Source organism: Bactrocera tryoni, chromosome 4, assembly GCF_016617805.1.
Source record: "Bactrocera tryoni isolate S06 chromosome 4, CSIRO_BtryS06_freeze2, whole genome shotgun sequence".
In the NCBI taxonomy this organism is placed as follows: Eukaryota; Metazoa; Arthropoda; class Insecta; order Diptera; family Tephritidae; genus Bactrocera; species Bactrocera tryoni.
Window position 1 is genome coordinate 55,934,187 of NC_052502.1, and position 26,856 is coordinate 55,961,042.

The window sequence follows — 26,856 nt, forward strand, 5'->3', positions numbered from 1 at the left end:
GACAAAACTTCAAACTAGTTTTAATTAGGTTTCAAAAATATATTAATTTTTAAATAGGTTGCAAATTTTGCCCAGAGTTGCCACCTACTTGAAATTTTTAGTTCAAAAAATTTTTTTTTAATATTTTTAGACATTATATACTTTCCGAAACAGATATAATAAAGGAACGATTCCATCCAAATAAAAACTTGTTTTTTTGAGGGTGGCTACTATTGGAAATTTGTTTTTTAAATTTCTAATCGTTGTATTGTAATATTGGTATTAATGAGAGGTTTCTCACTTTTCGAATTATTTGAAATTATATATTGTATGTTGCTCTGCGTTAAAGGTTCTATTATTTTCAATTATAAGATATTTTTGTTTTTGTATCAAATAACGTTGTGACGCTGTGAAAAGACTTTAAATTAAAGTATTCTTAACCATTACTATGAAAAAGCTCCTTAACTTATAAATACATAAGTATATATGTATATTATATACGTATATATGTACCTACATATACATATATGCGTATATGAATATGCGTGTAATATATTTTTTAATAATTCCTGCTGAGAAAACTCATTATAAACATTTCTGCTATCATCACAAACTCATTAACCATGAGAAAATTCTTATTTGCAGACTTTTTTGTGATTGCACGAGTAAAAAAGTTGAGTATATTTCGTTATATCATCAGAATCTGCTCTGCACGACGGCGCAGGCGATTAGCCAGAGCATGGATATGGACTTATGTATATTTGTTGTAGCTACATATGTATATGTGTTCATATATATGTACATATGTATGTATATATTTACGTATATACACATGTACGGACGAACAGTTATTTGGACGCGTTTGATATTGTATTTAGGTTGTCATTTGCCATAGGTATAGGTTTGTTATGTTTGTATGTCTTGCTACATTGACCTTGATACAGCATATTCATATATTCATATAAAAAAAATATTTATAAAAAAGATATTATTTTCGATAGTAAAAACTGTTTGTTGCTAAATTTTAAAAATATTTATATTTCGCATACTTTCTCTGTGCATTTGAAAATAGCGCGCATTTTTGCCAACAAACTTAAATTTTTTTCATATATTTTTTTGTGGCACTACTCTTCCTCTGCATGCATTTATGTATGTATATCTCGCTTCATTAGCTGAATATAGATTACTTATTTGCATTACTTTTCAATTACTTTACTTTTACTTTCGCTCTGGCGGCTGTGCAAAGAAAGCTAACTACTCTCATTGTTCAGCTCGTGGCCAGCTGCAGCTGAGGCTCCTTTCCTTTGCCCATTTTAAATGCCAAGCGCGAACAAAGTTTTATATGCACTCGGCAGCTCAGTGGCGGAAAAGTATGCTGCAGCATACAAAATCAGTTAGGCAAATTCAAAATGTTAACGTTTAAAGTGAAATTACAAAAATTGAAAAAAACAAAAAAAAAACAAAAAAATCCAATAACAATAAAAATAAACTATGCAAATGATTAAAAGTAAATAAATAAATCAGTTAAGTAAGTGCAGAGAGTAGCAAAGAAGCCCAATTGACGACTGTTTTGTATGTATTTGTGTTGCATGAGCAGCAGCAACTTTTTCCACCGAGTAATGCAGCAGGTAAAGCGCTTGCGCAGATTAATAAACTGTTTGCAAGAGACGCATCTGCGAGGCCAACGAAGTTTTTTCTAAATTTTTGTATTTGTTTATGGTATTAAGACTCGCTTTTGTTATTTTGAGGATGTTTTACATTATGAACTTTCTTTTTTTTCAAAAATATTAAGCCGACAAGATCTGAGTTAAAGATACTTTTCCACAAACAAAATTTAAAAAAATATCAAAATCAAATTTTTCGGTGCAGTATGTAAGACAAAGTTTGTCGACAAGTTTTGATGGCCTATCATTTTAGATATTTTAGAAATATCTCTTTCGATGATGTCGGTCGTGGTATAATTTGTACTTTTATATTCTAAGTTTTTCTGAAGGTTTACAATGAATCCTCACAAAGTATTGATTTTGATACTCCTGTTTTGTATAAATACTTGCTATTTGTTGATCTATTGAACAAAGCGGTTTTTCGAGGAAAGCAGAAAATAGTAAATAATATCCTCGTAGACGAATGATTGGATAGTGTAACTATGCATATAGCAAATTTTAGTCTACTAGTCTTCAAAAACATTGACGAAACAATATTTACCCATATCCAGTATGTCTGTTCGTCTGTCTGTATATTCGCGAACTAGTCCCTTAGTTCTTTAGATATCGTTCTCAAATTTCGCATACGTCCTTTTTTCCCAATGTGCTATTAATACTTCGGAACCGCTCATATCGAACCACTACGACATATAGCTGCCATACAAACTGAACAATCAGAATAAAGTTCTTGTATGTAAAACTGCTCTATTTGCTAAGATATCTTCACAAAATCTTGCTGAGATCATTATCCAAAGCATAGCTACAATTTTCAAACAAATTGTTCAGATCGGATCACTATATTATATAGCTGCCATACAAACAGACCGATCAAACTTAAGCCCTTATATGGAAATTTGTTCTATTTAATAAGATATCTTCACAACATTTGGCCTGCGTTTGTTCTAGGCAATGCGAGTCTCTCTAAATAAATTTTTCGGTTCGGAACTGTGAAAAGTAGTTCAAAATTTTTTCTTGTTTTTTTATACAAAAATTAATCTCGAAGTAATATTTTAGTGGCGCAGTAACGACGCTACTTTCGCTGCCAAGTCACTATCTAGCCAATTTACCCTTCACATTCCTATTTGTTTTGAACGCAATAAATTTGCCACATCAAAAATGGCACTGTAAACGCCCAAGGCTTGCTGTGTGTGCCTGCCTGCATCCCTTTCACATTGGCATTTGCCTGCGACGGCACGTGAAGCGTAAGCGAATTTTTGAACGTTTTGCAAACTTTCTAACTGCACATTTTGTCTTGCATAAAAAGTGAAAAATATCTATGTATATACATGCATATGTATAATATTGAAAATAGTTCAAAAGCCGTCACGTTGCAGCAGTGCCATTAGCCTAATTACCATGATTTTTTGTGTGTCTGTCAGTTAGTTAGTTTGTTGGTTTGTAAGTACGGCTACTTATTGACGCTAACCTCTACAGCCAGTGATTAACATATCTGCCGACATTTTTCTATTTTTCTCTTGGTCACATAGTAAAATGAGCGCCATCACACACACACATACGTGCATGCACCAATACAGAGGCATGCTTCCTGTCAGGCTCCTCATGCAGCGCACTTGCCTGCGCTTTTCACTGCCAATGCCAGCACAGCCGCTAAACAAGCGCACCAAGCATTCACTTTCACTGTGCCAACACGCTGTCCTCTACCCCCTAACCCCCACCATACACGGTTCGCATCGACCTGTTGTCTACTATTTAATTATTATTGTGATAGCTGTTGTTGTAGTTGCCACTGGCCACACTTACCGTATTTGGTTTGCAGCTCATCCGCCATTTTCCTATCGTGATCACTTTGCACAACAATTCTCCAGACCTGAGCACCATCGTAGCGTCTTAACTGTGCATTCAAATCAGCGTCATCGTCATCCTTTAGATTTTGTGTGGTTAACTGTTGTTTGTTGCCATTGAGTTGCATAAATGAGGCATTCACATAATTGAGCACGCTATCCATGACGTTTAGTGGTGCTACTGTGGGCGCTGCTGCAGCGGCGGGTGGACTGTTGACACCGACAAGTGTTGCAATTAATGGTGCTTCATCATTTTCGACTTTTACTGGCAATAGTTGTTGTTGCTGTGGCACTTGGATGATCGTTGTGAGCAACGAATTGCTGGGTTCGATTGGGGCGGCGTTCAGCGGTTCCGTAACAAGCTCAAGCGGTACTTCTGCAGGTGCATCGGCGAGTATTTGTTGGACCACAGGCGTTTGGGCCTCAGTTTGTGTTTGTTCTTCTGCGATCTGTTCTTCTGGCTGTTGTTGAACAACTGATTCCTCTTGCTTCAATTGCTCGACTTGTTCGTGCACCGCTTTGATTTCCTCTTCCAAGTGTTCTTCTGCTTGTTCTTTTAGATTTTCACTTTCTTCGGCTTCTTCCAATGGCTGTTGCTCTACTACTTGCTCGGACTCTTGTGCCTGTTGTTCTTCAGCATGCTGTTGTGCAATTACAAGTTGAGCTTCCTGAGCTTCTTGCTCGTTCGCTTGCTGTTGCGGCTCCTGAGCTTCTTCCGCTACAGCCTGCTGTAGCAGCTCTTCAGACGTGGTCTTCTGAGCTTCTTGTTGTTGCTCTTGTTCTTCTTGATTTTCTACAAGTTGTAGTGGTGTTTGAGGCTGTTGTTCTTCGTCTTGCACCAACTCTGCAGCTGGTACGGCTTGTTCCTGTCCCTGTTGTTCTTCCAAGTTTTGTGCTTCTGGTTGTGTTTCGGACTCTGTTAGTTGTTGCACTTCTTCCAATTTCTCCTCCACTATTTCCTGTGTTTCGGGTGCTGCTTCTTCTTCTGTTGGCATCGATTCTTCTTCCAATTTCTCTTCTGTAATTTGCTGACTATCATTTTGTGTTGCCTCTTCGTTTACTTCAGCTTGATTGGCCGCGGTTTCTTGCACTTCTTCATTAGTCAATTCCTGCTGTTGTTCCGATTCTGACAGCTCACTGTTAGCTTCGGACACTTGTTGCTCCAATTGCTCTTCTTTAATTTCTTCTGGTTGCGATTCGTCTGCAATTGGCGCTTCTTCTTTAATGTCTTCACTAGCAGTTTCCTCAAGCTTAATGCTTTCTTTAACATCTTCAGCCGTTGATTCTTGCTCAAAAATGATATCAGCAGGAGTTTCTTCTGGTGTAGCGACTTCCGCCACTTCTCCCACTGGTAAAGTGTCCTCCGCAATATTTTCCATATTTTCGGCCTGTAGACTTTCTCCAATTACCGTAGCATCCTGCGTAACTTCATCTAATTGCTGGTTAGCGGCTTCCGGTTTTAGCTCTTCGGTTTCCACGTCGGTATTCATTGTTTCTTGCTGTTGGTTCTCAGTTATTTGCGCTGCTTCAGCCAATTGGTTTCCTTCAAGAGTTTGAGTTTCTCCAATCAACTGATGTTCTTCAGGGGTTTGGATTTCTTCAACTGCTTCCAATTCTTCTGCAGTTTGACTTTCCTCTGCCATCTGATCATTTTCTGTTTGTTGCGCTTCCTCAACGATTTGAGTTTCGTCGATGTGTTTATCCCCGGTAATTTCCATGTCTTTGTTGGTATCTTCTAGGTGGTCTCCGTTTGGTGTCAGCGCCTCAGCATTGGTTTCTTCAGCCTTGTTATCCTCGGCAATCATTTCTGCCAGTTCAGCTTCAATTTCCTTTTCAATGGCTTCGGCCATGGGATTCACTTCATGCTCTTCCGTAGCTACTCCATCTTCACTGGCTTCTACTTTAATTTCGTCCTTAAGCGCTGAACCACTTTCTTCTTCTACTTTAGTCAAATCTTCCGTATTTGGGCTTTCAGCCTCTGGATTAGTATTTGCAATCTCATTTTCTTGACTTTGAGTTTGCATAATAGTATCGGGTAACACATTTGACTCTTCCTCATTTAGAGTATCTTCATTATTAGTGCTTTCTGGTTGGACCTCCACAATTTCTTCTGGCACCGGCTCTGCATTTGCAATAATTTCATCAGGTTTGCTTGCCGCGTCTTCAGCAATTTCATTCTTTGGGGAATGCTCGTTTTCTTCTTTTTTAATTTCGTTTTCCTCTACATTCACCTCGTTCACTGTGCTGTCACTGATAGGCAAGGGTTTGCTGTTTTCCGGCTCAATGTGCACTGCTTCCACGGGCACTGAAACGATTTCGGGTAGTAAATCCTCTTCCATCGCAGACAAACTTTCGATAGCATCCTGCTCCGCAGCTTCCTGGATATTATCAGTTTCTTCGTTTTTCTGCACATTCGTTTCACTTTCGTCCAATATTTCACTCTCAACTGGCACTAAATTACTTGGCTGCTCATCAGCCAACTGCGCATTCTCCATATCCTTCTCGACTTCCACAACGGCATCGGCAATCATGTCGGCAATAGTTTCATGTTCGGCACTAATGGTATCCTCATTTTGTGTATCATGTTCCACCTCAGCGGTTGCGGCTGCGTTATCCACTTTTTCAATGGATTCTACTGGTACTTCCACAGCGACTACAGGCACGACCTGCTGAAGCTCCGGTTCGATGGGAATCTCCAAAATCTTATCATCTAAATTGGGTAGTTCTTCGTCCACGACACTCTCATCGTCGTTAATGATTTCTTCTGCTTGCGCCACTTGCGCCACTTGATCCGCATCGACCGTTTCAGTTTGTTCAGCGGGCACGGCGAGCAAGGACACATGCATAGGCGCATCATTGGACTCAATCATCAACATATCGCTTGCTTCGTTGAGTTGTGGCTCTTCGGCAGCATCATTTGAATCACCCGCACTTTCAATTGTATTCTTTTCAACACTTTCACGCTCGGTGGCACCTCCGGCTGGCACTAACAGATAGGCATCCGTATAGCCGCTAGCGGGCACTGCTTCCAATTCCATATCATCCACCACAACGGCACCATTATCCGTTTCCGTTTTCTCTTCATAATTATTTGCAATGACCGCCGAATTCAACTCATTCTGATCGACACCCAAACGTTCGAGTGACATTGACGACGCGCGTTGGGTGGCGCAGGAAAGTAACAGTAGAGCGATTGCGTAGAACGCGAACCGCGCTGAAGGCGACAACGTTGTCGATTTTTGAAACATTTTTGATCTCCCGGCGCACATCTTTGCGAGATCTGACACTAAACACTAATAAGACAAGCCACATGCCCGTAGTGCTATTTTATACCACGATTGGGAAAGTAATTCCATTTCGTTTTCGTTGTACACAGCGCGCAGCTGCTCGTCGCTAGCCGTTGCCGTTACTACATGTAACACGTTGTTCCACCTCAGCGTTGCCGTCGCCATCGCCGCTGTTGTTGCTGCTGGTGTCTCTTTTGTCTAGTTACTCTAGCTTCCCGTCGTCTCTTGTGCAGTGGCTGCGCCGCCGTCCGCTGGCTAGCGTTATGTTTTGTCGCCAACGTTTTTACCATTTGTTATTTGTCTTTCTTCTTCGTTCATTTTTGTTGGCGTTGCTTAAAATTTGTTTTGAGCCACACAAATACCACTTGCTGGACATGCAGAGTTTAGAGTTTAAGGCAAATACCAGAGCGTGATGTGTATGTAAATGAGATGCCAATGATGACGTGAGTTTGAGGCGCCTTTGATGCGCATACGCTCTGAAAACCGCTTATAATTCGTGGTGCGCTCAGCGCTTAGCTCAACAAAGCTCCCCGTCCACTCTACATACGTATAGGTTTGTATGTGTGCATCTTGTAATTTCTTTGTTGAGAGTCAAGTGTCACTCGCGGTTTTACAGCACCGCTGCTGCTCGGCGCGCTGTTGATTGATGAGCGCTTATCGTTAAGCTCGTTAAATGTTTATTTCTGTATTTAACTTCGTGCTGCTAGCGCCATAGCGCGCGCTTCTGCGCTGATCTACAGCGATATTTCATATTTTTTCTTGCGCTCAGCATCAGCTATTGTGTCTAATTCTGATGGCGCGCGGTGAGCATTACTTTCTTAATGACTTTTGCGACGCGCAAGCGCGCACTCGCCCATTTGTCCATATGTGTGTGTATGTACTTGTCGTTGAACGTTTCTCTCGTCTATAAATTGGAGTGAGTGTGAGTGCGCTTAATACCATTTAATGTTGTCGTTTTATTTGGCATGAATTCATAATAGTCGCGGCGCTATACATGCATGTGTTTGGGCGCTTGTGTGCGCATATTTCCGCTTTAAATATCACCAGCTCTTAATACGATTAATTTTCGCTCATTTGCAGTTTCATTATAGTATCTATACATACATCTTGTTACTTTTGTATTTCTTTTTATCGAAAAAAAAAAACAATTTTCTAGGAAAAATGTTTATTTTGTCTATGGAGGGTTATACATATATAATACAGCAATGCAACGTAACCATAGGTATGTTAGGTAACAGGCACTCGCAACGAAAATATTTTTCGAAAACCAAAGAAACCTCCAAATAAGTCTGAAACAGGAGCGCCTGCTCCTCTCTAATTTATGAGGTTAGGTTAGGTTAGGTTAGTCGGGTAGGCCAATAAGCCACGCATAGATTAGTTTTGGTCCTTTGTGATACCAGATTTAGTTCAAGAAGAGTAGTCATCCTTTAGGATGCCTGCGCCTGACGCGAATTTTAACAGACTCTGCGACCAGGACAAGTGCACAAGAGATGCTCCATTGCTTCCCTGGTTCCTTGCTGTAGACATTTCCTGCAGTCTTCTCGATATGTCAGCCCCATTCCGCGGCCGTGTATCGGGACCAGACAGTGGACTAGTTAGTATTCCGATCATGTTTCTGCAGTCTCTTCTATCGAGTACCAATAGGAATTTTGTGTACTTCCAACGTACCATTTTGCACATAACTTTTGGAGTATTGCACCCAGGTAGCTCGGTCCATCAAGTTTTTGTTTTCATTACCATGCTTCTGTCCAGATCATCGTAGAGACAATGCATTTTATGAAAAATAAAGTCGATTTTAGTTCAGCATTAGGTATTGTGGCTGCGTAGCGACGCACCTAAGCCTTTAGAGGACCCATTGTGAAACCACCCGGACTGAAATCTCCTATATGTACCAAACTGTGTTCCTTTCAAAAGGTTTTATTTGTGAAACCTCCGAGACATCATCAAAGCATTCTCGGCCGATAGTTACGAATCTTTACCTATGCAAAGCGTTGCATTTGCATAGAATATATCTTCTTTTTCATTGATGTAGACACGTAGACACTTAGCCACTGTCAAAAGTAGCTTTGGAGCCGACGAAGAGGTGGTGTGTGTCGATCCTCATTTCACGGGTCTTTTCCAAGACTTGGCGCATAGTGAATATCTGGTCAGTTGTTGACAGTGAGGTTTAATCTGTCATACAATACGCTCGATAGAAGGAGCTAGGAGGCTTATCCCTTGGTAGTTAGCACAGATTGTGGGGACTTCCATTTTGTGGAATGGACAGAGCATACTTAAATTCCAATCGTCGGGCATGCTTTCGTCCGACCGTATTCTACAAAGAAGCTGATGCATGCTCTTTATCAGTTCTTCGCCACGGTATTTGAATAGCTTGGCCGGCCTTGTTCTTCAGACGGGTAATTGCTATTCGAACTTCTTCATGGTCGGTCAATGGAACATCCGCTCCATCGTCATCGATTGAGGAATCGGGTTCACCATCTCTTGGTGTTATGCTTTCATTGCCATTCAGCACGCTCGAAAAGTATTCTCTCCATAATTTCAGTGTACTCTGAGCATCAGTCACTAGATCACCTCTGGGGGTTCGACAAGAGTATGCTCCGATCTTGAAACCTTCTGTTAATCGCCGCATCTTGGCGTAGAATTTTCGAGCATTACCCCTGTCGCCATCTTGTCAAATTCTTCGTACTCTCGCATTTCGGCCTCTCTTTTTTTTATCTACAATTGTGTCTCGCTTCCCTCTTTAACACTCGGAATCTACCCCATCCAGCATGTGTTCTGATAGACTGTAACTTTGCGAGTTAGGCAGTCTGTTTTCTCTCCACTGGGACAAGGCACTCCTCATCGTACCAGCTGTTCTTTTGCATGGTTTCGTTTGCAGTTGTACGTAAGGATCTTCAAATGCCGTCCCAAAGATTCATTATATCGAGTTGCTGATGAGTGCTTTCAGAGAGCAGGAGTGCAAGAGAAGTAGAAAATCGTTCCGCTGTCTGTTGTGATTGCAGCTTCCCGACGTCGAACTTTCCTTGTGTTTGTTGACGTGCGTTTTTTGCTGCACAGAGGCGGATGCGTATCTTGCCTGCAACAAAATAGTGGTCCGAGTTGATGTTAGGACCTCGAAGCGTACGCACATCTAAAAAGGCGTGTTATCCGTCTATCGCACAATAATCGATCTGGTTGGTGGGGTTTTGATCCGGAGACAGACAGGTTGCTTGATGAATTGTTCCATGCTGGAATCTAATATGTACTACAAAAAACCATATTTCGGGCCCAGGGGAAGTCGATCGGCCTCAACCCTCAACCTTTGTAGTGCTCGATTTTGACATCGGACAGCACTCATAGGTGCTCTCCAAGCGCTCATAAATGACACATCGTCCTACTCTTCCGTCGGGCCGTGAGCGCGCCCCCAATGAAAAGCATAAAATATATAATAACTACAAGTAAGTAAAGGCATATAAATTCCCTCTTTATCGGATTATAATTGTTGGGAGGATCGGTATAAAAATAGTATTTTTATAGATAGCAATTATAATGGATAATAAATTAATAATCGATTACCTCTTCTCCTTTGGCACTAGAACCGTGGGTCGCTCTTGGCCAACTACACAAAACTTCGCCAGTTGCCCCAATATGGTAATTTGCAAAGTCCCGACAGTTGTACATCCCAAGTGCATTCAGCCCGCTTTGCACTTGTTGCTTCCATTTAATGCGTGGGCGCCCGTGTTTTTGTTGACCGCCAAGGAAACGACTCCAAGGACTTTGCGGAGAAAAGTTCGCTCGATTGGTCCAAATACTTTCTCATATCGCCTCGGTACCGCGCCGTATAATAGGACGAGAGCGATCTGCTGTCCTTCTTTTAAGATGAAATCTGTAGAAAAGAATTACTAAATAGAAATTAGTTCAAATTCTAAATTAAAAAAATTGAGAATAAAAATGGAATGCATTGGCTAATGATTGCTCAAAGTCCATTCTTTAGACGAGTCATTTCTGGAGTCATTTACCTGTAAATTGCCTGCAAATAAAGCCCACTTACGAACTTAGAAAATATAAATATAAATACTAACCGTCAATAGATTCTTATTTGCTTTTCGTTATTTACTTAACATATTTGTGTAATAACCTTTTGATTTTCTTCTTCTTTCCTTCGTCAAATTGTAAATATTTTCATTTGTACTTATATATTTACAAATACTTACTATATACAAATATATGGCTCCAATCTGTTATTTACTTTTTATATTGAGTTTTGTGTGCTTATTACTCTATTTTTTGTTTTTGTAGACCTAGTTTCTCCAGTAACATTTTTAAGTCTGGCTTTTGTTTGGCTATCAATGAATGCTGCAATGCGTGGTATATGTGTGGATCTTTCATTCATTGTATGAATCGTTGGCTTTCCCAGCATATATAATAACTTAGTTTAAACATAATCTTTCTGAATTCCACATTATTGTTTTGCATAGAAAAAATCGTATATTATTATTTTTTCTTAGTCTATTAAGTACGATATCTTTCGCCAATTATCATATAAATTGCCTACTCTATACCTATTTTTACAGTAGGAATCTCGTGTCATTAACCCTATTATTTTTTATTTGAAGAGCTATTTCGAAGCCAAAAATTTAAAAAGAGAAGAGTCGGAATTTAATATTTGTTCACCAAATCTGCAATAAGGCGATTTATAAGATATAAACCTTTTAAACACAGACAGATTTGCTTACTTCCTTATTGTATTTTTCATTCTAAACTAGGATTTCAAAAAAACTTTAACTTATGGAACTACTCCACAGCAATGTTTTGAAATTACAGAGATTTTGAGAATGCTAGTAAAGAAATGAAAAATTCTTTCAGCCTACATCATGATCATTTCTAACATTGTTCTTAGCTTATTAGTTGAGTGACCTTGTTGTGAAGCAAAGTTTGCGACTTGATTTCATTGAAAATTCTAGGCTTTAAATTATGGAAGTTCTCGCTATTTAAAAACTCACACTTTCACTAAAAAAATTAATTCATGGCTGGTCTTAAGGTTAGCAACAATAAACAAAAATTATTCTCAAACTGTGTTAAAAGAGGTTTGATGACCTTTCGGTACCGAGGCTTCATTCCCAAGATGTGAAACCGTAATTATCTTTAAAAAAGTTAAAGGTTCGCTTAAAGTTGACCCAATGGAACCACAGCTTAACACTCGACTGAACGTATGATATATTTAATGTCCGAAAGTTCACTTTGAAGTCAACCCGATAGACCAATATTTAAGAATTCTTCATTTAGAGACGAGATTATACATATATGAACCAATGTTTATAAACATTTGATATACATATGTACAGTCAAAAATATCTAATTTACTAAATCTCCCTTAATGCTTGAAATTATCTATTGGAAAGTTAATGGATTTCAAAAAATTATTAGAGTATCCGGTATGCGCAATAATTAAGGTCGGTGATCGCCTGAAAAAAATATCTGTGTTTATGGCATATCGTAAGTGTACTTATTAAGAAAGACAACTCCATTTTTATTATTGTAGTCTGCATAGATCGAACATGAAACTTTCCCTCCATATTTAAACTTTTCGATACCACTACTGCAATATCCAACGATAAATACTAGGGCTCATTCTAGACAGAAACCACTCGTAAAATCCCAACATTGAGTAAAATGCAAGGAAAGCATCGATTGTCCCGTATTGTTACCGTATAGCCATTGTGAAAAGGTGGGACTCTCACCAAATATAGTACTTTGAAGTTCTATGAAGTGTTTGTATGGTAGAAAGGCGCTGGAAACTACTAATAGGCTGTTCACGGTAAGGTGGTTATCGGGTTATGTGATTATTAGATTAAAAATAACCTCTATGCTCCGTGAACATCCTATGTATGGTTATTTGCTTATTTTTACACAAACAGCTGTTCATTGTTTACAATTTTAGTTCAATGAAATTCCTACTTATAAAAAGCCTAAACAAAGTTTAAAAAGCAAAATAATCGAATTTAAAATAAATTCTGCTATTCAGGAAACGGACTTTATTGAAGGTGTGTGCTCATTAAATAATCCGAATTTTAAGAGTTCAAAAAATTTGCAGACATTTTGCGCCCTGAACAGTGTCACAATGCAATGGATGAAGTATTAGAAGAACTGCTAGAGGATATAACTTTAATCATCTGTAGTACACGGGAAGATGAACTCCATGTTCCAAAATCTATTTATTCGCTAGAAAATGTTCTGTGTTGCTTTGACGATGGAGATTTTTACAAATGCTGCGCGTCAGCAAATGCCAATTCGCTCATCTCCTATTTTTTGATGCTTTTTATTTCGGTTTTAATTTGCTGATTGTAAACAATAAACAGCTGTTAATAGCACATTTTCCAATAAGAAAACCTAAATGGAAATGCCAATCGCTTAGTTTTATTTATTTTTTGTGCTGCCATTTAGTAAAATTCCAACGACCTTTTAACACTGGAAATAAGCAAACAACCTCATAATCTGTAAACAAGGGCCTAGGTTGGTCAAAGTTGGTTATTTTGTCATACCGCATTTTGTTGTTGTTTACTTAATCACATAACCACATAACCCGATAACCACCTTATCGTGAACAGCCTATAAGTTCGCGAAAAATTGGCGAATATTCAACTGGCTGTTTTCATCAGTCTTTGCGGTGCACTGCGAACCACCCCAACTATGGCGCTGAATGTTTTGCTGAACATAGCCACAAGATGTATTGCCGCGAAAGCCTCAGAGGTGGTTAAATGATTGCGAGTCTGATATGACCTCGAGAGCTGCCCTCCGCATTGCAGAATCAGGGTAGTTAAATGACTGCGAGCCTCGGCACTTTGGAATCCTCGCACACTTTGTCTGAATTACATAATACTTGGATTATAAGGTCGCTCGACCTAGCCCCAGGGTTACTTATATACTTACATGCCTTTGAGGGAGGTGTGAGAGGGAAGGACTCGCTGGAGGAGAAGGGCGGTGAAATTTTTTCGAATGGGAGCTTGAGGATATTGTTTTATGCTTCCTGAACACTACAGCGTTTTCCAAGCGGAGGTGGCTACAATAAAGGTAGCATTAAATCTACTGCTCTGAAACGCAGACTTCTTCAGAGTGGTGAATATCAACTCCAATAGTAGAAAAGTGATATTATCCTTGGGTAGTGAAAGAACGTCTAGACTCTTAATCGAGAATAAAGTTATTTAGTGATTAAACTGCTAAGATACCTGGTCAAATTATTTCAGAAAACTATAAGGCTGATGAGCTTTTTAGAAGAGATGCTTCAGACTCAATGACTACGGTATGTAAAGTGGTTCACTATAGAACTGTTGGGGCTCAGACCAGCTCAGCAAGAATTAGCCAACTACCAACAGCTGTGCAGTGGCAAGGTCCGCCTGGCCCAGGGTAAATCGAAAGAAGTATAGGAAACTCTTCGCTCTCAGCAAAGTCCATCTTTCAATGGTCGTAGGAGTTCTAGGCGTATACTGTGCGATCGGGATTGACACCGTCAGGTTGGACATCTTAACGGATGCCAGCTGCATGAGCCGCTTGGAAGTATATGAGAAAGAATCATTTAAGAGTTTTTTAAATTTCAGCCGTGGCTCCTTCTCAATGAAAAGATAAGAACTTTTTATACGTCTTTTCACTCGATTCGAAGCACATACTAGACATACTAATTACTCTGCCTGAGTATTGTTGTGATTTACTTATTTCAATTACATATTTATTTGCCGATCAATAAGTGCCGGTCTCACTTTCGCTTGCCTCAAACGCTGTCGTTCAGTTTTATTCTGAAATTTGTTTTTATTTTACAAATGTGAACACTTAAAAAATAATTACTGTCCTCACTTGAAGCAATGCATATGCTTATACAATAGAAATCATGTGATCTTTAACACCTTTCACTTCTCTAATGAAACACTCTTGGTTTCCTATCGAAGCAAAGTCGCTTACTAGTGTCACAATCGGCTCTGCTCACATTACTAAATCTAATTTCAAGTAGTGAAATTGTCCTCAACGGTATTTTTTATCATCGTTAAGATTTTATAATTTCGCTTTTATGCCGTTGGCGTTTTATGAGCAAGCCATGGCGCTTGAATTGGCCTAGCGAAAACGCTTAGCGCTCAGAAATCCAATATGCTCCCAAGTACATGCAAGCAATTTTCGATAAGGTTCCAAAGAAATTCGCGCAAATTTAATTAAATAGCAAATCATGCTGAATTTCTATTGAACACTTGACAGGCACAAAAAATTATAGAAAAGACTAGCAACAAATGCCCGCAAGTTAAGCTTTACGAACACTTATCTAGCGAGCCACAAGTTAGCTGAAGGGCTTAGCGCCGAAAAATATTAAAAGCATAGACCGAAATTGAAACTGTGTTGTTGTCATAAGCCCAGAGAAGAGTATTACGGCTGGAAGATCACACTGCTACGCTTCATTGCTCGTGCTCGTGCTGTTACTTCAAGCTCGGACCGTTGCTAAGGCTATCGAAATTCAATAGTTTCTAATCCGTGGCGTTTCAAGCGTTGCACCTTCGACGTTAGCTTTAGTGTTATTGTAGCGCTTGTGGCCACAGTTAGTACTTTACTTGTAGATAGCGGGTGATCCATTTCGAGGTTCCCACTTTTTTAAAGAAAAAACACAGAAATTTCAAATTTATTGGAAATGTTTATTATCATTCGAAATAACATTCTTTGGCATTTATTTTGGAAGATTATCTCTTTTAAATGTTGGCCGCGGTTATGTCTCATATGTTCCATCCGTTGAGTCCAATTTTCGATGACTCGTTCGAGCATTTCGACCGGTAACTGGCGAGTGGCACGCGTGATGTTTTGCTCCAAGGCCTAAATCGAAGGGGTATAGTCTGCACAGACTTAAGACTTTGCCTATCCCCACAGGTAAAAGTCTAATGGTACGGTATCACATGATCTTGGTGGCCAAACGACCGGCCTAAAACTTGAATTCATCTGCTCACCGAAGTATTCTTTCAATAAATCCATTGATTGATGCGATGTATGAGAAGTGGCGCCGATTTGTTGGATGCAATGGCAGCTCTTCTCTTCTGGTTGCTCTTCGTCCCAAATACGGCAATTTTGCTTGTTTACATATCCATTCGTTCCATACGTCAGTCCACAGTCTTCATGTACACTCTCAGCTACCGCTGCTATAATTCCTTCACAGCGTGCTGGACGTGGTCTATTCGGTCGAATATAATAAAGAATGCTGGGTCTCAAGATGTGTGTTGGTGTGGTGAATAGTAGGGTCAGTAGCCGATTATGTTGACCATAAGTTGAACGAAAAGCTATTGAAAAAGGTACCTCTCCTTGAATCACCCGTTATTTATATCTGGCTGTAGGTACACCAGCCGTGGCTTCATTGTGCCCCGTGGCACGTTACAAATCGACGCTGAAGCTTGGCCTAAACACCTGCCCAAGCTGCATGCGCCACATTATTGTTATTGTTATTATTTTGCTTTTGCGCCATTGTGACCGGGTTGAGATTAAATGTTCCGATCGACGAAAAATGGGTTAATGCTTTGGTGCAGCGAAAAACTCTGCTCAGCGCGGTCGATCTGTAAGCTCACTTACTCGGCCACTCGCCATTATACTACATATGTACATATGTTTGTGTGGATGTCTGAAAGTGGTAAAGAGTTGGCCGTTTTGTTTACTTGTCGCACTGGTTCAACGGTGGTGCACATTATGGTCGGTCGGTCGCTTGCTGGTGGTGGCATCGCATGCGGCATCGTTGAAAGTGACAGCGTTTATTGTTGTAACTGCTTGCTGTGTGTTCGTCTTAGTGGATTTTCTGGATTTTGTACAATAGACAATGCACTTACATGTACGTATGTAGCTAAATGCTTATAATAGAAATGTGAACTACTGTGCGGCATTAACTTAAAGCACTTTTCTTCTCGTTTAAGAAAAAATGGAAAGTGGTTTCGCATTGTTTTTAAATAACACACAGCCATTTGTGGTATGTAGAAGAAAAATTGATCGTTGGAAAAAATTTCCAAAGCTGTTACATATAACTAAAAACATATCTACATATTACAGTATATGGCTAACCAAAGAGTAGTTTTGTATTTTCATTGCTACCATATCCTAATGTCGAAACTGCTGCTATTTCTTTTTGCACTGACAGCCAGTTGGGAATGGTCATTATTTTTGTTGCTGTTGAAATGTCAAAAAACCGTTTCCAAATAATAAAAGTAATGCTGTCATATTGACAATTCTTAGCTGGATACAAATTTGGGTCCATTTCGAATATGACGATCAGAAGACGAAAACGGTGAATCGAACAAATGGGTTAGGTTAGTCTGGTAGGCCAATGGGCTACGCATAGACCAGTTTTGGTCCTTTGCGATATCTGATGGAATTCAGTTAGTATTCCGATCACGTTCCTGTCGCTTCTATCGAGTGCCAATAGGAATTTTGTGAACATCCGATCTACCATTTTGCACATGATATTTTCAGTTATGCACCCAAGTAGCTCGTTCCATCGAGTATTGATGTTCTTCTGTCCAGATCCTCGTATAGACAATGCATAGGTTTCCCAATGTTGGTCACATTTTAGGGTGCTAGCCGTACACCATTCTTGGTAATCTCGTCCACTATTTCGTCCGCTTATGCCTAACTCTGGACAGCATATCCTCGCACCAACTCCATATTCCATTTTTGAGCCATCCGCATAAATGTTTAGTGTTGCGCGCAGCTAACATTTACGCCAACCATCTTTTTCTATGTTTAACCTTCTTTCCCATTTGAAAAGTAGGATCATGTAGTCGATGTTAGCCAAACCGCCATTATTGCCCATGTAAATGTATGGAATGATTCCTTCCGTACAGGGAGATTTGTATGGGTCGAATGTGAGGATTGTCCATTCTATTTTATTCTCCTTAAAACTGTGTTCGGTAAAATTTACCTCACTTATCGATTCATAGGTAGAACTTAACGTGTCCTAGTCGGAGTTTAGCTCAAATGGTTTAAATAATCTTGTTTCCACCTCATCTTCTTCCCTACTTTACAGCATGGGTGCCAATAAGGCAATGTCCTGTTGACAGTACTAGATCTCTTGCGATCGATCTCAGAACAAAAGGTTTTTACGAAAGCGCATATACAATTGAGGCCCAGCGCTGGCCAAGCTTCCGCGATGCCCATTTATTTAGTAGTAGAACACAAGAGGATGCGGGAACACCGACCCGCTCCTTTTAAACAGATATCGGTTCTACGGTGCCTTGCTCATAAGCTTTACAATTCTCTGCAATTCCCCTGTGGACTTATACCCATACCAGTCTTATCACAAAAACACTCGATGCTATTGATAGCTACATTAGGCACTCCTTGACCAGACCTGAACGCACTGTTAATGAGTTCAAGGCTAGTATCTTCACTCTGCTATCCGAGTGACTGGTCACTTTCGGAAGGAGGCTGAACTCCGAAACAGTAGATGAACTGCTTGGAAAACACTAGATTAGTCAGGACGTCTGCAGCTGGAGTTGATAGAGATCTCCTGACAGTAAACCCCTCCACCAACTTTACGCCCAAGCTTTGATTCAGCTGTTAAGAAGCTCACTAACGGCTTCTTCGCACCCACATCTCCCTCGCCGGTATATGGGTAGAGAAGGAGCAGCCAGAGTACGGTTTGGCGACTCCATGTGATCCGGTATGAAGCCAAAGTGAGTGAGGATTTCCGAGTGTTCAGACACGTGCTCTTTTAGGAACTTAGATTCTCTGAGTCTGATAGCCACTTTCGCAGACATACACCTTCCGAAGTTGTCTACGGGCAGTATGCACAAAATGGCGTTAAGTGCTGATGAGCGCCGCTCGTTGAACGCTCTCGAGTTTCTTTGCAAGTGTGGTCTTTATCACATAAAGGCTCCATATAACGTAATGGGCTTGACTATGGTGTCGTAAAACCAGAGGACCACTTCTGGTGAGAGATCCCATCTTTGGTTAATGGCTCCCCTATAGCAGTACAAGGAAATCAATGCCTCTCTTCCATCTGCCATCGGTTTCCATTAACCTTTCCTATTCAGGATGAGCCCTAGATATTACGCTGTATCCGCCGTTTGCAGACGGATGTCTCCCATTTGTGGCAGCGATGCGCTGAAAATGTCAGATCGTTTTCTCAAAAACTGAGGACCTAATACGGACATTTACAGTTAGACATTTATAAATCGTCTCAGCTCGTCACGCTAATGATTTTCCTATACTATATATTTAATATTTATTATCGGCGCTGCAAAATCTTTAAAGTGTAATCGAATACACCAACAGACAAGTGCTCGAGACCGACTACTTTAAAGCGCTTAAATCGCCATCAAATCAACTTTAATGCAGCGAATGCACCTCAGCCGCTCTAATGCTTGCCTTAGTACTTTAATTCTGCCTCGACAGGTTCAATTATAATCGATTTGCCATTACGCAATGCACTTGCGGCGCGCAACATGAGAAATTTTCACAAAGTCTGTTAACAGTCGGAGAGATGTGGGCGTAGTTACCACAATCTTTAAGGAAACGCCCTTTCTATGGGTGAGAAATGGCTGCTGACGGTGATTTGCAATTACGAAAATTGACTGGATTTCGCTTTCACATGTTGTACGCCCATCGCACTGACTGTACGTGCAACATGATTATTATCGATGCTGCCAGCAGCCTTCAGCTTCAGTTGATATTTCCAAACGAGCTCTTACATATGTAGCATACCTACGATTACATACACACAATCTGTCTGTATAGGAATCTTAAAAAAATTAAGGAAAATGTAGAATGAGTAAACTGAAATGGGTACTCGTCCCGACGTCTAACGGTTATTTTCTAATAACTTTAGCTTTAGGGCAGCCATTACATTTTCCGATCATTTTTTATTGACGTTGAAGTGGGCAACAACTAAAATATTTTAATTTTTCTTCTCTTCCCAACACGCTTACCGCTAACAGATGGAGGAAATCACTGAAGGTATTGAAAACATTGATCTAATATTGAATGATGAAGGGCAGCCGTTAGAGGTCAACAATGCGCGTTCAAGTGGGTCGAACGCGTTGGATGAAGTGTCGGCAAACAACTACTCCAACGAACTCGAAGACGAACCGAGTGGCGACGCCGACACTTTGAGTGCCGACGGCAGTTCACTGGATGCTAATACCGCTGAGAATGCCGCCAATACTGCAACAACAACCACAACAACCTTTTATACGGGGCATTTGTCCGTGTCATCATCATCATCCGTTATGTCGACGTCATTACGTATCGCCGCGCCAACAAAATTAAAACAAAGTGAAGACGGCAGCGTAAACGTGATGGCACGTCGACCTAGTTTCGATGCAATGCTGCAGCAGACACAACAACAACAATCATTATCCAGCACACAGCAAGCGCACAGCGTCAACTACGCATCACAAACACATATGCAGTTGATCGGCGGCAGTCCGGCACGTCGCAACCCACTCAACTTCGGCGGCATGCAACATAGCAGTCCCAGCATGCTGGAACGACGTAGCTCGGGTGGTTACTGCACAGGCGCACAACGCTCTTCGATGACCACGCCAGACAGCGGCATCAGCCAAACGCAATCCTCACAGTCGTGCACGCCTGGTCCGTACAGTCCCCACAGAGTGCTTTCCACACCGTTACCGGCCAAAACGTACTGTGACAAGTCCGTAAACTCGTCACCCAAGCACATGATCTCCGCGCTCACCTCGCCCATTGAACCCTTTGCGGCGAATGTGGGACGAGAGCATGCGCTAAAGCACGAAATCGAACAATTGCAGGAGAAACTAAAGGACACCGAAGAACGTCTCAAATCGTTACGCATACAACACGATTCACTGTCGCAGCTACATCGAGATCTGCGTGAAAGTAACACGAAACTGCAGGAAGAGTCGGAAATGCTTAAGTTGGATGTGCAACATCTGAACGAATGTGCCAATATATTGCGTACCGAGCTGCAAACTGCGCGCGCCGATCGCGATGAGGCGTTGAACTTGCAGAAAACGCTGCAGGGTGAACTGGAGGAGAGCCGACAGGACAGGAAGCGTACGCAGGAACAAAAAGACAAAGATGCCAAAACCATACAAGATCTGCAGCGACAGTGCCGTGAAATGGAGCGTATACTGATGCGCAAGCATCCGGACTCGGTGTCGGCGCTAATAGGTGAGTCCCACATAATAGTTAAGTTAGGGCTTAAAAGCATGAAAACTAAATTTTGGACTTATTTTATAGTTGCTTCCAAAAATTCCGGCAAATGCGCGAGCAATGACCAGGAGAATGTCAACAGTCGCAAACTCTTGGAGCAGCGTATAGCGCAGTTGGAGTCGGATGCCAAGGAGCAAGACTTAAAAGCACAACAAATACTCGCAAATGTGCAGGCGCGCTTCAACTCAGTACAGTCCAAATATGAGACGCACATAGCCGATCTGGAAACACAAGTGCTCAGGTAAGTTGTGTTAAAGAATTCACACGCCAAATTAATACTTTTTAATTTGGAAATCAACATGCGAACAGCCTCCAGGAGATCAATACGAAACTGAACGAAAAGATCGAATCGCAAGTGCGCACACTGGACTACTTTGTCTCCAAGAAGGCTGAGAGCTACTACAACAATTGCACGCAAACCGATGCCAATGTCGTGGCCGTTGAGCAGGAGGCAGGCTGCAGCGGCGATATAACCAAATGCGCTAGTGTAAACACAACTGGCGAAAGAGGCAGCGCCAGCAACACTGCCACCACCACCACCTATGCCAATGCTAATGCCAATGCCAGTGCGAACAACAGCAGCACCAACACTACCGGCACACAAACGGTACAAACGAAGCATACACGCGATCACAGCACCAACACCATTGGCACCTCGAGCGCCGTACATTCGGCAAGTTCAAGTACCAGCAGCACCGCCAATTCAACGCCCAACACCTCACGGCCAAACTCAAAACAAAGCGGCATACGCAAACCGTTCGCCACCGCCATGGGCACACTCAGCTCGGCGCTTGCATCGAAACTGCCTGTCTCACATTCGGATTTGACAATTTCCGCACATCACGCACACGCAGCGGCCAAAGAGGATGCACACTTGCTGGCCACCATACGCGGCATGCGCGTCGATTTGGCGATCAAGGACAAGGCCATGCAACGGCTGACGCGCGAATTGGAGGAGTGCAAGAAGACAATAAAGAAATTGCAACGCGAGAAAGAGGGTGAGCATGTGCGCTTTGAATGTATGTATATATAAGTAACTGTAGTGTGTATTAATAAGTAACGCGCTGCACGTGCAGGCGTTCAGTAAGCGCTTGCTTCCCAGCACCGCTGCCAAATTTTCCACTAATGGACATTTTCGATTATTTAATGTTAGGTTGCGCGCCGCGTGGCGTTAGCGTGAACTCCCACTGTTTGCTGGTGAAGAGTACATTTATGCCGTTGATTAATTGACTTTCTCTGCTCGATCGCATACTTGTACATAGAAATGGGAAATTGATTACTTGAGTGTGTTCAAATGCCGTTACAGCCGTCGCGCTTGTGCAATACACTTGGGTGAGTTTTTTTTCTGCGCGTTGTGCGCAGCGAAGGGCGGCGGCGCAACATGTACAAAAGTATATATGTACGTGCGTAGTAGCTTCTTTCAATCGCGCATGTAAAATTTACTTGGCATAGATAACGTATAGTTTCGTTTTTGTTTTATTATCCATTAGCACACCTTCGCCACGTGCGTCGCGTTTAAATGCCACTGTGGTCGCCGTTATCATTGCCAGCGGCAGCAATGCGACGCAAACTGCACGCGTTACACGCTCACTCTATTATGTCAGCGAACGCAACATTTTGTAGCAGTCAACGCAGCGTGGCGTATTGATCATCTCCATTTGGCTTTGTCTATTGTTAATAACCTCTATAAAGTGTGCATTGTTTTGTTTTCTTTTATTTTTAGTTGTGTTTTTTTTTAGCTGTGTGTTGCTGTCTGTCTGTGTCTTTGCGTCGAAAGAAAAAGTTTTGTTTTGAAAGCGAAAGTAGCAGGCTCTTCGGTGTGTCTTCTTGACAATACCCGTAGCTTATTGCTTTTGTTTTTACACATTTATTACCGGCTTATATTCGATTTTTTAATTAATTCGTTATTCAGCGGCTACTTTGACGATGTTTTCAAAATTAATCGCTTTGCTTATTATGTAACGTTTTGTTAATTGTTTTTTTTTTTTGTTTTATGTGTACAATTTATTTATTCGCTTGGTAGCGGGAAGAAATTAAAATTTTAAATTGCTGCATAATTTTTTAGTGACCAAAAGAAGAAACTTCAGCCACACTTGAATAAGACATTGACAGATGTGAGTGTTTGTGGTGAACGGGTGGGTGGGGTTAGTGGCATAATAGTGCATTGATCTGCATAAGAAGATGTCACTGAGGTACACGCGTTTTGCTGCGGTGAAATTTACGCGCATAAATTTGTGTCTGTATGTGTTGTGTTGATTGTTTGTGGGCGAAGAAAGTGGCTGGGTGCTTTAGCACTGTAAACTAATGTGATGCGGCGCTTGTTAGTAGGGGAAGAAACAAGCTTGAGCGAATTAGTTAAAGCAAATAAAGTAAACAAAATAGTTGATATTGTATATTTTCGTATATAACATAAAATAAAAGCACGTCGAACGGCGACCTTAGTCAATGACAAATTTGGAATTTGTGTTTTCTCAGGAAAATATTTTAGAAAGTGATATATGTAGATATGTATGTATATATTTTAAATTCTATACAATATTAATTATTTGATAACAGCATCTGCGGTTCGGTTCACTCACGAACACCCAAGAAATTTCTAACAAAAAAGGTCCATATTATGTTACTAAGAGAGAGGTCTTTTGTACGGCATTATTATTAAAACAACATTGTAACCGTATGAAGGTTTTTTTGAGCCTTGATATGAACGGATCTTCTCCTTCTTAATTGGCGTAGACACCGCTTACGTGGTTATAGCCGAATTTGCAACAGCGCGTCAGTCGTTCTTCCTTTTCGCTATTTGGCGCCAATCTGAGATTCGGACCCAAAGCACGGCAGAGGTTTTAGATGGGCCTCTAACCCTATCAGGGTGGTTAGTGTGTTCATTCCACACTGCCAATTGGTACTGAAAATGCTTAGCATTCTCAGGGCGCTGATCAACGCATTGGCTTGATCCACTGTGCTTTTGAGCGCCGTGGGGTAAGACTGTCGTCAGTAAGTACCCACGTTAAACACACCAGACGTTCCAAGTGTAGCCAGGTCCTCCAACTGGTATTTCCAACAGAGTGAAGGTCTTCCTCTTCCTCTGCTTCCCCCGGTGGCTACTGCGTCAAATACTCTCAGAGCTGGGCGACATGACTTAGCCAGCGTAGCCGCTGTCTTCTTAATTCGCTGAACTATATCTCGTAAAGCTCATCGTTCCATTGACTGCGGTATTCGCCGTTGCCAATGTGGAAAGAACCATAAATCTTCCTCACAAACTTTCTCTCGAAAACTCCTAAAGTTGTCATCGTCCATACCTAGGAACCATGTAGCAGGACGGAGATGATGAGGGACTTGTAGAATTTGGTCATTGTTCGTCGAGAGAGAACTTTACTTCACAATTGCCTACGGATTCCGGGGTAGCACCTGTTGGCAAGAGTTATTCTGCGTTGGATTTCGAGGCTGACATTATTGTTGGCGTTAATGCTGGTTCCAAGATAGACGAAATTGTCTACGATTTCGAAGTTATGACTATCAGCAATGACGTGAGAGACAAGTCGCGAGTGCGATGGCTGTTTGTTTCGTCTTGCCCTCGTTCACCACTAGACCCATTTGCTTCGCTGCCTTATCCATTCTGGAGAAAGCAGAACTACCGGCGCGGTTGGTAAGGCCAATGATATTAATATCGTCAGCATACGCCAGCAGTTGTGCACTCTTGTCGAAGATGGTACCTTCTTTGTTTAGTTCTGCAGTTCGAATTATTTTCTTCAGAAGTAGGTTGAACAAGTCACACGATAGGGAGTCGTCTTATCTATAACCACGTTTGTTATCGAGAGAGAGAGGTCCTTCCCAATTCTAACAGAGCTTTTTGTGTTGTTCAAATTCAAACATAGCGGCATGAAGGTAACTCCTTTTTGTACTGTCAAGAGCTGCTTTGAAATCGACAAAGAGGTGGTGTGTCGGCCCTCTTTTCACGAGCTTTTTTCTAGATTTGGTGCATGGTCAGTTGCTGATTTTCCAGGCTCGATAAAACCTTATAGAATATAGTTTAGGAAACTTTTCCCACTTTGTAGTGGCTTAAATTCCAATCGTCGGGCTTGCTTTCGTCCGACCATATTCTACAAAGAAGCTTATGTATCCTCCTTATCAGTTCTTTGTCGCCGTATTTGAATAGCTTGGCCGGCGATCCATCGGCCACCGCCGCTGTAGGTGTTCTACAGACGGGTAATTGCTATTCGAACTTTTTTATGGACAGGCAGTGGCATCTTCATCGATTAGGGAATCAGGTTCACTATCTCCTGGTGTTATGCTTTCACTTGTTAGCTAGAGAAGTGTTCCCTTCATAATTTCAGATCACCTCTGGGGGTTCTACAAGAGTATGCTCCGGTTTTGAAACCTTCTGTTAGTCGCCTGTCGGCCAGGTTGTCAAGCTCTTCATACTCGCGCATTTCGGCCTCTCTCTTTTTTTGTCTGCAAATACGGGTCGCTTCCCTCTTCATTACATTATTGTCTTAGGAAATAACCCATCCCGAATTTCGTGAAGATACTTGATTTCAATCGTTTAGTTTGTATGGTAGCTATATGATATAGTGGTCCGATATCGGCGGTTCCGACAAATGAACAGTTTCTTATGTGCAAAATTTCAGAGCGTTATCTCAAAAACTGAGGGACGAGTTCGTCTATATTCAGACAGATGGACAGACAAACGGACATGGATAAATCGACTCATCTCGTCATGCGTTTTCTTCTGGGTATTAAAAACTTTATGGCAGACTTTATACACCCTGTTCAGGCTATAAAAATTATCGACTTATCGATTGTTTACAAAATTTTTTGTTCTGTTTACATATCTATAGAAACTTTTGTTCGCAAATTTTTACAAAATTTCTTCTTTTCTCTATTCCCCACAAAATAGCACAAAAATCCGACAAGTCACAGTGGAACAGCTATACGTGCTTAAATATCGCACGGCGTAGTCACGAGGCACTGCATCACAACCAAGCGCACAGCGACCAAATGCCCGCTACCACAGAGAGTCAAACGTTGCGTGAGGCGCAAAACAAACTCAAGCTGCTGGAATCGGATTATAAAATACTACATGACAAGCGTTTGAACGATGTGAGTGCAACATAAGAATTACTTGCTTGCTTGCTAATGCCATTTCAAGCAATTTTTCACTAAAATAAAAATACTTTAAAGTATGCATATTTTACATATTCACTAAAGAAGTATCACACTTTGTCATTTTAAACAGCTGAAGACCCTGCAGAGTGCCCATGAACGTGAGTTGGCCTCGTGTCATGAAACGGTACGCGTACTACAACAACGGCTCAACGAGCGCGACGAAGCATTTGCCACACAAAAACGCCGCAAATTGCCAGTTGACTACTATGCGCTGAAAGCCAAGGTGAGTGGCACGAGCACTGCTAGTCTGCTAGATAACAGCAGCATAAGCGAATGCAGCGCAGCATTGCAAACTGAATGTAAAGCGGCGTTGGAAAGCTGCCATAGCGACAATGTTAGCCCGGTAACAGTGAAAAAGAAAAAGAAGTCTAGCAAAAAGCATACGCGCCACTGAATGTCCGAGCACAAGAAAAGCGCACGAATAAAAATATTAAAAAAAATTAAAATTAAAAAAAAAAATCAAAAATAATAAAATATATTTAAAAATTAAAAACTAAAAAAAATATAAAAAATTAAAAAAAAAAAAAATATAAAAAATAAAAAAAAAAAAATTATAAAAAAATCAATTAAATACAATCATATGAAGTGCAAAACTTTTACAAGCGTCATAATGCAACAGCAAAACTCAAGCGTGTAATATGCGACAACGTACTTATAAATGAATTTATTCGCTTTTGTTGGCGTTTATGTGATTTTTGTTGCTTTTTAATTGCCATATAATGTTTGGCACAATGCTTATAGTCTATT

At 41.0% G+C, this 26,856-nt stretch overlaps 1 protein-coding gene across 1 annotated transcript in view; it reads left to right on the top strand.

Annotated features, from left to right (window-relative positions):
• LOC120775172 (serine-rich adhesin for platelets) overlaps positions 1-26,522 on the top strand; it is an 85,250-nt gene extending 58,728 nt beyond the window's left edge. The window contains exons 2-6 of the mRNA XM_040105223.1: positions 19,692-20,904; positions 20,974-21,187; positions 21,256-21,944; positions 25,841-26,043; positions 26,180-26,522. Coding sequence (XP_039961157.1) covers positions 19,692-20,904; positions 20,974-21,187; positions 21,256-21,944; positions 25,841-26,043; positions 26,180-26,503 — 2,643 coding nt within the window. The 3' untranslated portion in view covers positions 26,504-26,522. The remainder of the gene's footprint in view (positions 1-19,691; positions 20,905-20,973; positions 21,188-21,255; positions 21,945-25,840; positions 26,044-26,179) is intronic.
• Positions 26,523-26,856: the final 334 nt, after the last annotated feature.